Consider the following 12,212-nt stretch of genomic DNA (forward strand, 5'->3'; position numbering starts at 1 on the left):
AGAACAGAAAGTTATTGCTACCTGCTCTGCTTTTGAGGAACTAAAATCAAATGAGAGTAATTTATAAGAGCCAAAAAAAGGGAAAAACCAGAATAAAATTTCTTAAATTATTTAAAAATTAGAAATAAGCATAATTTTAATACTGATATTTCAGATGTACCTCTCTTCTTGGCAAACTTAAAATCAGTGGCATTTTAAAAACCAGTTATATCTAAGTATGCATAGTTACCAATCTGTATGTTGGCAATAGATTCAGTCTGACGATCACAAAGTGGACTCACACCCAGATGATACTTTTTCTCTATGTCTCCTAGAAATGAAAAAAGAAAAAAAGAATTCTTAATGCGGAATATACCTATTGGTTAAATATATAATGAAAGTCTTCATCTTACCTGTAAATTCCTTAGGAATAATGTAACACAATCCTCGTGAGAGGATGCCTTCTAAATTAGCTCTTTTTTAAAATTTTTTTTTGGCGGTACGCGGGCCTCTCACTGCTGTGGCCTCTCCCGTTGTGGAGCACAGGCTCCGGACGCGCAGGCTCAGCGGCCATGGCCCACGGGCCCAGCCACTCCGCGGCATGTGGGATCTTCCCGGACCGGGGCACGAACCCGTGTCCCCTGCATTGGCAGGCGGACTCTCAACCACTGCACCACCAGGGAAGCCCTAAATTAGCTCTTTTTTAAACTTTAAGTTATTCATACATAGAAAAGGCTGCCAAGCCACATCCTATTTTAAATGGAGAGGGTGGAAAACTTTTACTAGGTGTTATCCCGAGACTGTAATTCTGTCAGCATTTTAATTTAAAACCCAGATTTCTGAAAGGAAGGTGCATGGAACGAAGATCCTTGGTTCCTGGCTTTAAATCACAAAACATGTCTTACATGGTCATATGGCCACACCCTCCACACAGGACAAGGATGGAGCAAGGGCAGGAAAATCTTTCTGAACAGAAAAGCTTCCAGCCGGCTCCACGTCTAATTCATAAATGCCTACACACACATCAGATCATTTCAAAAGAGAACTGCTGATTTTCAAAACAGATGCTCAATTTGTGCATTACTGGTTATATGTACATCCACTGTGAATCGTCACTAAAACTATCAGGCACCTTCTGCTAGACTCTGCAATTGTCTGAGTTATTTTATTCATATGATGCTAAAAAATGAGCTGAATAGACTATCACTCAATACTGTAACTTGCCTTGATGGAAGAACTCCTCTGTTACTTTTTCACTCCACTGCTTGCTTAATTCCCAGGTCCGACATGGGTTACAAATATCTGCACATTTCAAAGCCATCTAGCAAAAGCAAAATATGAAAGTTGTCTTAAGAAGAAGGTAAAATTTCAGTTTTACTAAGCTTAATATACGCTAACAGTGGGGAAAAGAACACCTCAGAAAAGAAAAAGAAAACGTTGCAACAGGAAATTCGTTATCCTTTATACTGATTTTACGATACTATTAGTTGTAACAATCATTTTTGCAGAAACACTGAAAGCCTACTAAGCAAATTATACACGCTTGGTAATTCCGGAGAGGCAGGCACAGGACAGCACTAACCAGAAAGCTACAAAGGAATCAGCCACTTCTCTCTCATTTTTTAGATATGAGAACTTATTAAAGTGAAATGCTTTCCCTCAGGATTTAACCACTCAGAAGACTACACGAGAATATTTCATTTTTATTCTAATAGTCATGTGATTTGCTCTAGAAATAGAATCTTTCCAAGCTCATTTTACCTGTAAAACCAAATGCCTATGCCTGATGTCTTCCAGACGTAAGTCGCCTTTGTCCAGATGGGCCCTAAACAAGGACAGGTACTCGTTCTGCCGGCTGATGTCCGTGGCCAGTATCAGAGCGCCTATCTGAGCCTCCATCTGCTGTCTGGAATTAGAGAAACATAAAGAGAAATACAAGTCTTTCAACTGAATAGCTACTTCTTGATTATTTTTTCCTTAAGTCTTAATACTCAGAAAGCTTTACAGGGCCCTAAGATATTCTAACTGCCATTCAACTTTTAACCTACCAAAAAGATGGATTCAAAGAATGCATTTTAAAAACCTACTAAAATAATCAAAACTAAAACCAAGAGAGTTGGTAGGAAAATACCAATATGCAAACACTCCAAAAAGAATGCCTAAAGGTGGAATTATATGCCTAAGAAAGTCTATGTAAGATTGGCTGGGATGCAGTGAACAACTTTGGACTCTTTTTTGGTGCCTGAGATCTGAGAGGCAGGAGGAGGGTCAGATGGAGGAAGAACAGCCCATTCCCACTGACTTCTGCAGACTTTTGAAGATGTCTGACTAAAACCTGATGAAGTTCCACCAATTTAATAAAGTTTAGACTCAACTATGCTTTCAGGGCCGAATTCAAGAATTAATTATCCAAACTTCCTGGAAGGGAAAAGGTAACATGTTAATACAAATAACAAATACATTATATCATTTAAAAAACCGCCTCAAAAACAAATACCGTATGCTAATGCACGCATATGGAATCTAAAAAAACCATACTGATGAACCCAGTGGCAGGGCAGGAATAAAGACGCAGACATAGAGAACGGACTTCAGGACACAGCTGGGGAAAGGGAAGCTGGGACGAAGTGAGAGAGTGGCATGGACATATACACACTACCAAATGTAAAATAGGTAGCTAGTGGGAAGCAGCCGCATAGCACAGGGAGATCAGCTCGATGCTTTGTGACCACCTAGAGGGGTGGGATAGGGAGGGTGGGATAGGGAGGCTCAAGAGGGAGGGGATATGGGGACAGATGTATACATACACCTGATTCACTTTGTTATACAACAGAAACTAACACACCATTGTAAAGCAATTATACTCCAATAAAGGTATTTAAAAAAAAACTGTTTCAAGCCAAATAAGAGAAATGTTAAAAAAAATTCCTTCTGCTTACATAAATAAGCAGTAAACCATGACTGAGCCACTGTGTATTTGGAGTGGATTTTATAGTATCTATGAGTGATCCTGCATAAAAATTCACTGAAAAAAAATTACTACTGACTGTATTTCAGAACAGGTTTAAATTATTAAAATTTTGATGTAAATTTGTAAAATAAGATAATTTACCCAAAAATTGTGGAACACCTGAATATAACAACATAATTTTAAAAACTTTATACGGTTGTTCTTGCAACTTAATTTCTACAGTTCATAACTAATTAATTTTGTCTTAATCCAACCTACCTGCTTTCTAATGGCATATGTGAGAATAAACCGGATTCTCTCAATAAACCCACTGCAGATCTCCAGTGGTGATTTTCCAGTACTGAGGTATTCTACAAAAAGAAAAGGGCATCTCTGAGTAAATGGTAAGTCTTTTTCTGAACATAAAGAATTATTTGTAAGTAATATTAATCTGATTAAAATCTGAACATTCATGGAGAATTTATTTACTCCTTTCACTTCTTTAAACATGACACATTTTCTAGAATGCAAGAATATTAAATTTTGAGGATAAAATTGCACTAACCTTGTATAAAGTTGCCAAGTAATGGTTAGTTTTAATAAGGAAAGGTTGATTAACACCTGGATGATCCAGATCATGAGTGGCAGCTGCAATTAAGCTCAGCAAGACGTCCCAAGGAGTTACAGAATTGGCAAGCTGGAGTGCGGCAAGGAATAACTGATTACAGACATATTTGAAACACGCGCTGCGCCATTACAGTCGCTGTTCTAAGTTAGCCTCGACTGAGTGTCGGCGGTCTCCTCCCGCCATGTTTCTCGGGCCGCTCACCCAGGCCACGGAGTGCCTGCCAGCGGCGGGTCTCCTCACGACCCTGGCGGCAGGCGTGGTATAATGGTGTCCCTGCCCACGTGGAGTGCGTGGACGCAGCTCATCCTTCATTGGAAACTAGCATCGTTAAGATGACAGCTAAAGTATAAACCACCTTTTTGAGAAATAAAGGTTTTCAAACAACAAACAGAGGTTTGAGTATTTCTGTTAATGTAGTCAGAGACGGCCTATGAGGTTTTAAGAACATTTTTATCATGGTGAGAACACTTAAGGTGAGATCTACCCTTTTAACAGATGTTTAAGTGTACAATACTGTACACCTATGACTGAGCGTGTGTGTTTATCAATAAATTGGTTACTGGGTTTCAGTCAAGAATCCAAATCCAAGGTTACTTCTGAGGTCCCAAATGTTGAAGGAAGCTACTGAGTAAACACGGAGCGGAAGTTTCTGTCAAGTTGGTAATGAAATCCTCTCCCCATGGATGGACAGTTCAGAACAGCATACACAGTGTATTCACCTCAGGAAAAGCCATCCTGTACACTAGCCATTGTAATTTTACTCTCAACAGTCATTTATTATTCTTGATAAAATAATCACAATAAATAAGCTTATTTACCTGACTGAAGTTTTCAACGACAAAAAACACTCACCTGGGGTGTGTCGCACCTGCTTTTCATGAACTGCCTCTCGCTTCCCGGCAAGCCCAGCTCCACCAGCGCCTCCCCAGCCCACCTCCGTTCTCCGCCTGCAGCCCAGCCCTCGCCCAGCCCCCGCCCACAAATGACTGACTGCGTTCTTGCAGCACATTCCACATCCTGCCACACTAACACTGCCAGAGCGCAGCGTGCGCCCGTTTAGCTTGACACTGGGGCAGTGCTCTCTAAACGTGTAGGGTCCTGTGCCCTAACAGCAGAAAAGTATTCTGAGCATAGGCCACCCACATAGGTATACTTACTTACAGATTACAACACAGAGCCAACCCATACTGCACGAGATAAAACACGGATGAAAACCGGAAAGTTTTAAAATAGGAGATAAAAGTATTTTTGATTCAAATTCTAGTATATTCTTTCTATGCCAGAATGGATTTTTTTTTCCATCCCCTGCGCCAAGTTCATCTTGGTCTGAAAAAAACCACTGTCGGAGGGCCTGAATCCACTAAAATAGTGTAAGCTGTTTGAGGGCAGAGAATGTAAATTATTTATTTTTGTATTACCTGTAAATGGTATATAGAGAAACTCAATGAATGGGTAGAAGATGGTGAAGACAATTATTTCCTCTTTAGGATAGGTAAAAGCATTTAAAAAAAATAAAAGATTTTAAAAGTGCTGCTTGGGCTTCCCTGGTGGCACAATGGTTACAAATCCACCTGCCGATGCAGGGGACACGGGTTCGAGCCCTGGTCCGGGAAGATCCCACATGTCGCGGAGCAACTAAGCCCCGTGCGCCACAACTACTGAGCCTGTGCTCTAGAGCCCATGAGCCACAATTACTGAGCCCACGAGCCACAACTACTGAAGCCTGCGCGCCTAGAGCCCGTGCTCCGCAACGAGAAGCCACCGCAATGAGAAGCCTGCGCAACGCAACGAAGAGCAGCCCCTGCTCGCTGCAACTAGAGAAAGCCTGCAGCAGCGAAGACCCAATGTGGCCCAAAATAAATAAATAAAAAGAGTGCTGCTTACTAATCAAGATGAGCAGAAGGCGCACTCCATGGAGCGCCCTGCATATAAAGCCACATCCCCTCCTGACATAAGAATGCAGGCGTGGCTGTGGATATATTATGAACATGCAATTTGTTAAGCAATATTCAGAAGTGTTACATTCTTATGATAACTTTGGCAGAAGAACAGACGTGTACCAGCCTGGGAGAATGCAATAATCCAGAATTGTTAAAAATTAATGTATGATTTACACATGACATCAAACAGTCTCAGGCAGATTAAAGAGTTAACTATTAAAAACAGAAACAGAAGCAGCAGTTGGGCTGTCAAAGTTCTGTGAAGGAAAAGTAAGTTCTAAGTTTGAAAACAAATCACACATGCAAAAAAAATTTTGAATAAAAATGCAACATTTCTGCTTGTTACAAAAATCTTTCATCAGAAAAAAAACTTGATGAGTTTCCTAACAAAGACAAGGAAGTCAATGACATTAATGCAATTTTTAAAACCAGATTTTTTTAAAAAAGACAAATGTTATCCCCATTTCTGACTGTTGCTATTAGGTGCCGTTAGGCTCAACTGGAACAAAATTATAATCTATATTCTGAGGTTCAGCTTTGAGGACATAAAAAATAAATACTAAAGTTAGAGCTGATACAAGTACACACCAAAGGAACTTTCAATAATTTCTTGGTTTTCAAATATTTTTGTCTTTCTGTTTTTTTTTTTTTGACTTAGAAGAGCTGGGAATTAGCTCTTACGTATAAATCATAAGATATAAAAACCGAAAGCAGGACTTCCCTGGTGGCGCAGTGGTTAAGAATCCACCTGCCAATGTGGATTCCCCCGTGCAGGGGACACGGGTTTGAGCCCTGGTCCGGGAAGACCCCACATGCCGTGGAGCAACTAAGCCCGTGCATCGCAACTACTGAGCCTGCGCTCTAGAGCCCATGTGCCACAACTATTGAGCCCACATGCCACAACTACTAAAGCCCACGTGCCTAGAGCCCGTGCTCCGCGACAAGAGAAGCCACTTTAACGAGAGGCCTGTGCACCACAAGGAAGAGTAGCCCCTGCTCGCCTCAACTAGAGGAAAGCCTGCGCGCAGCAACGAAGACCCAACGCAGCCAAAAATAAACAACAATTAAAAAAACCCAATTAACAGCACTAATCCATAAAATAAAAGTTGGTGTTTAAACAAACGAATGGAAGCAGGTTTCCCACTGAACACTGTATATATGGCTTTCTCTTCACGGTCCCCTCTGCACCTGGATTCTTCTCCGTGGCCGTCTCCTTCTCAAACAGTGCCTCTCGGTTTACATGGTTCCCGACCGTCTGTCTGAAGTTGTGAGCTCTGGCCAGCCACCCAGTCACTCCCCAGCGCATCACCCTAGTAAATGACTTCACAGCAGCACTTACCACAGTAGAGGTCAAAGTTCTGTTTATCTGTTTAAAGACTGCCCCCCTGCCCCGCACTGGGAGGGCAACTTTTTGAAGGCCAGGGACCTTTCCTGTCTTGTTTACCACTGGATTCTTAGCGCCAGGAAAACGGACAGAACAAAGGAATGAACACACTCGACAATGCGATGCCATGTAAAGGACCGGGAAGTAAAAGAGGTACAGTCAACTCTGAGTGACTCCATTTCTATTTTCTTATCTCTATGATAAGGGAGGAGGGAACTGCTGTATTTTAAATCTCAGTGATTTTATCAGTATCCTTAACTGAAGCTTTGACTGAAGAGTTCACTGAGTATGTTAATGATGAAAAGTGTTTAAAATAAGAATGATCAGAGCTACATAGGCAAAAAGTGTTTAAAACTAGTGCTGCCAGAGCTGCATGGGTAAGACAGTGTCTGCACCATGTTCGCCCTGCACTCTCTGCCCCTCTGGTCCTGCTGGGTGCCGGCGCTCCCCAGCCCTGGCTTCGGGCTGGGCGTGGCCAGCCAGCGGGTGAGGCCCTCACAGCCCCGTGGACTAGGTTTATCTCCCCTGTGTCCCATGGGGCACTTAGCTTCATCATTCCACTTCCCTGGCTGTATGGTGATTACTTACCAATTTCTCCCGCAAGACTGTTCAACAGAGACACTTTAGGCTTGGCCCAGTGTTTGTTTTAAACTTTAATTAAAAAATTGGGGTGCATGGGAGTATTCATTTATCAAAACTACACACATAAAATGTATGCATTTTACTACTGCATATAAATGATGCCACAATAAAGTTAATTTTTTTTTTAAGTCATAATATACTTTAAAAATTGGGGTACTTTCACATACTCCACATCTCTTGAAAAATCAGGAGACTGGCAACCACATGGCTATATTCTCAGAGTTGGCATCAACTAGCACCAACTGGCTCAGTCAGCCTCCTTCCCTCCCAACATCCGGCCGAACTAAGATCCCTGGGGAGGCGAGTTTAGAGGCAGGGCTAAGGGTGGCAGATGTAACTTTACAGCCTCCAGGAACAGGAAACGCCCATGGCAAACACGGCTTCCATTACCATCTACAGCTGGTGGTCCCCAACTCTGATTCCTCTGCTCTGCTTCAGACTCCTTTCCAACTCTCTACTAGACACCTGCATTCGGATATGGCGCGAAGACACTTAACCGCACGTGCCCACAATGGAGCTCATCATCTCTGCCAGCCCTCCCTCCCTTTCTACATTCTCTCCCTCACAGCGACTCCCACCTGCTACTCAGCTGCCGGGGACAGTCTCCACCGACTCCTCTCCCTATTTTACTCCCCTAGATGCATCCAGACACCACATCCTCCATGTTCTGATTCCCAAGAGATCGAGCGTCTGCCTCTCTCCTGCCCCAAGGCTATTGAAAGAGCTCCTGACGGGCAGCGTGCATGTTTCTGGTCTTGTCTGAGTTATTCTCCCCCCACAGCCAGGATAGCTTTGTAAAGTCTCCTGCTTCCCTTCCGGAGCTTCCTATTCATCACGGGATCTGACGAGTGTCATCCCTGCCCTCGTGGAGCTCAGCGTAAACGCCAGGTGACTTGCCATGTGTGGCCGGGCCGCACAGCCTGACCCTCACTTGGGCTTCTCCAGCCTCATTCTCGACCATCACCCCAGCTCTCTAGCTGTCAACTTACAAATACAGCCACGCCTGGAAGCCTGATCCAGCCACATCTCATTCTTGTGAAGGAAGCTTCTGATTTTAAGTCTGATGAAAACATTAACTTAAGGAAAAGTTTCTGAAATTAAATCAAGGGCATTTTCTCAGGACTTTCACTGACTGTAAATGCCAACACCTTACCTTAGGTTCTTTTAGGTAACAGTGCATGGCCTGAGTAACATCTGCAGCATGGACTGCATTGTGGTAAGGGTTCTGACTGTGGTAATCTTCTTGGATCATAACTGCGTCAAAGAAAAAAAAAAGACCTCAGATTTAACTGCGAACAGGAGGCATGTACAAATACAAAAATTGCAACAATTATGCATTCTCCACTTACCCTTCTCATGTGGCTATCAGCTAATTGTTCTGATTCGGGGAGATGATAATCACTTATCATAACTCACATGTATACCCAAGGCATCAACACCACTTTGACTCTTGTTTGAAACTCTTTAAATGGCATGAAGGTATTCATGTCAAAATTATAAAATTTTTTTTTCCTTTTTTTCTCTTTTAAAATGTCAATCTATCATTGTGGCCCACTCCCCTGACTTTTTTTTTAATTTAAAAAGAGTTTCTTAGTTTAATAAAAACTGTACAATTCATTCAACAAATACTCATCGTAGTAGATACTGTTCTAGGAACTAGGAATTCATCAGAGGACAAAAATCTTTATGAGGCTAAAATAATACAGATATTGGGGAATGGGAACACGATCCTTGGGATACTCCATCAGTGAGGTGAGTTTCAGATCTGCAATTGGTTTTTCAGTAGTAGGAAAGGATGATGTGTTAATCCTGCCTTCTCTGCTCAGTGTCTGTATTATGCTACCATGAAAAAGTAGACTAGGATGAGAGGGTAGAGCCGTCCCCACTGCCACCAAACCCGCACTGTGGCCCTCACAGCCCATCACTCAATCCAGTGATCTCCAGGTATGGTGAGCCAACCCCAAGGTGGTGAGCTAGGACTCACTGGTGAGAGGCAAAGAGCATTAGAATTCTGTATGTACTTTGATCCCATCCTTTAAAATAGTTTTCTAAATACTCGTGTTAATATCTATTTATGTGTTTTATAACAGATATTAGTAGAGTATTGCAGGCATACAATTTGTAAATGAACATGCATTAGAAGTTTCTCAACGTCTTAGGTAATAAATTTATCTTACTCTGCTAATTAAGAGGAAAGAAAATATTACCACCTTCGTTACAAAAACAAGAATCCTATGCTAATTTTCTTCTAACGTTTTCCTTTATTCGGTGAAAGACTCTAATTTTTTCCCTAGCAGAGTGCTCTTAAATATCACTCTGCATATGAAAACATATTCAAAATAATCTTTGAAGTTTACTGTCAGGAGGTTTCTGGGATCAGAAAAAGAGGAGACCCAAGTGCAATGGACCTGGATCTTTTAAGGTTTTAGCCTGCAAAAAGTTAGGAAAGGACAGAAACTGTGTCATCTTTGCGAGAAACCCGGGGCTGACGTGGGAGACTGACAGCAAAGCTGACCCAGCCCCCAGCGGCACCGGGCCTTCGCGGCTTCCCCACCCAGAGGTGTGCCCCCCCCTTCACCTGACGGGCTCTGGCCACCGGGATGCGGCGGACAGCAAGGCGAGCCAGGGTCCGGGCTGGGCTCGGGGTCTGCATGTGCCAATGCTCTCCTGCCGACTGGCCACTGCTCTCTGAACAAGCTTGGCTTGTTGGAAAATAATGTTTCCTTTTTTGTTTTTAAAGTGGCTCTATTATGGTGCCAAACTCCTCTGCCTCCTTTTAATTTAACAGGAGACCATGTAGAGCTGAGCCGGGTCAGGCCCGGTGTCCCAGCTGAGGCCCACGACGCCGCAGTGCAGCTCACTGGGTGTCAAGGGCGGGGGCGCGAACAAACTCAGCCAGTCCAGAAGCAGCGCTCCACAGCCCTGCAGACTCGGGGCTAAATCGACGTGTGTTTTCTTTAAGCCACTAACTTTGGGGTGATTAGTTTTAGAGCAACAGCTGATATAATTGAGAGACAAGTTAAACAAGTACCAGTACAAATCGTATTACTGTTAAATGGGTTAGAATCACTTACCTAAAAATCTACGAAGTTTCATCATATCTAAATGGAAGTACTCAATTAATCCATGAAGACTAAATAAATGAAAGGTTAAACTTACTAGACTATTTCCTAAAAAGGAAGAAGAGGAGATATTAGCAGGAATACAAGCTTATGTAACTGCACTGTACTTCCAAATATAGGTTTGAATACAAAACATAAAGAGTACTAAGTCCTACTTTTTGTCTATCTAAAATTTACAACTTATTTTAATTTTACCAGTTTAGAACTTTAAATATCACATGTTCTTTCTATTCTAAGAAAAAAAGATTTTTTGGTTTTATTTTTCTAAAACCAAACAACTGGAAGATAAACATTTTTGAGTAGATAAGTTTTTTTTTTTAAGACACCAAAATAATTAGAATTGATAGAAAACTTTGAAAATTGTCCACACTAAGTTTAATTCAATTTCCCAAAGCACCTAAAACATGTGCACTCACCTCCTCATAACCATCCCTCCACCACACTGCCCTGAATGGGGTGTCCCAGAGCAGAGCGCCTTGGCTGCATATGCTATGTTATTTAACAATTAAACAGACTGTAGGTTTTAAAGGTGTGTGAGCTCCTAAGTTACTGCCAGCATTCAGACAATAACAATAACATAAACATGATTCCGGTATTCTCGAAAAAAATCTATGATTCTTACAAACATGTATAAAAGACCCAACTAGTCCCACAATGAAAATTTGTAGTAATAATATTTATGAAGAATTACAAAGAACTATCAGGCTAAACTAATTATCCAAAACTGCCTGAACAACTGTTTAGAAGCCCACAGATGAGGAAAAAAGGAAACTAACTGGAACAAGGTTTGCATAAGCAACAGTGGGAAGGATGTGGCAACCAAGAGAGAGTCTTCCTAAAAACCATCCGACACATCACCTTCACACAGAAAGAGAAAACCATTTCAAAACTTTTCCCTTTAAGGAGTTAAATGTAAACATGCATTCAAATCCTAGTAACACTCTACTGGTAAAAACATGAGCCCATGGGGTCTAGAATCACTTGTGAAGAAGTGAGCTATGTTTCTGTCATAACCACGGTAACAACCAACTTTTCTTAGGGCATATATAGAGATATTTCAGAATGTATATTCAAAAAACAATCTGGTTTTAAAAAATGGGCAGAGAATCTGAATAGATATTTTTCCAAAGAAGACATACAAATGGCCAATAGGTACAAGAAAAGCTGGTCAGCATCACTAATCCTCAGGGAAATGCAAATTAAAACCACAATGAGATATCAACTCACACCTGTCAGAATGGCTATTACCAAAAAGACAAGAGATAACAAGCGTTAGCTAGGATGTGAGGAAAAGGGAACCCTTGGTGCACTGTTGGTGGGACTGTAAACTGGTGCAGCCACTATGGAGAACCATGGAGGTTTCTCAAGAAATTTAAAGTAGAACTACCTTATGATCCAGCAATCCCACGTGCTGGTATATATCTGAAGGAGATGGAATCACTATCTCAAAGAGACACCTGCACTCCCATCTTCACTGAAGCATTATTTACAACAGCCAAGACATGGAATCAACCTAAGGGCCTATCGATGGACAAACAGATAAAGAAATCGTGGTGTATATGCAGTG

At 41.8% G+C, this 12,212-nt stretch overlaps 1 protein-coding gene across 3 annotated transcripts in view; it reads right to left on the minus strand.

The window, feature by feature from the left end:
* Positions 1-12,212, minus strand: part of PDE7A (phosphodiesterase 7A) — a 113,321-nt gene that overhangs the window by 5,358 nt on the left and 95,751 nt on the right. For all 3 annotated transcript variants that reach the window (XR_009536325.1, XM_060127492.1, XM_060127493.1), the window contains exons 6-12: positions 10,598-10,693; positions 8,677-8,777; positions 3,495-3,626; positions 3,209-3,300; positions 1,741-1,885; positions 1,204-1,300; positions 230-310 (exon numbers count right to left, since the gene is read on the minus strand). Coding sequence is in view for 2 of the 3 variants with exons in the window: in XM_060127492.1 (XP_059983475.1) it covers positions 230-310; positions 1,204-1,300; positions 1,741-1,885; positions 3,209-3,300; positions 3,495-3,626; positions 8,677-8,777; positions 10,598-10,693 (744 nt within the window). In the remaining variant the exon portion in view is untranslated. The remainder of the gene's footprint in view (positions 1-229; positions 311-1,203; positions 1,301-1,740; positions 1,886-3,208; positions 3,301-3,494; positions 3,627-8,676; positions 8,778-10,597; positions 10,694-12,212) is intronic.

This window comes from Lagenorhynchus albirostris, chromosome 17 (genome assembly GCF_949774975.1).
Source record: "Lagenorhynchus albirostris chromosome 17, mLagAlb1.1, whole genome shotgun sequence".
In the NCBI taxonomy this organism is placed as follows: Eukaryota; Metazoa; Chordata; class Mammalia; order Artiodactyla; family Delphinidae; genus Lagenorhynchus; species Lagenorhynchus albirostris.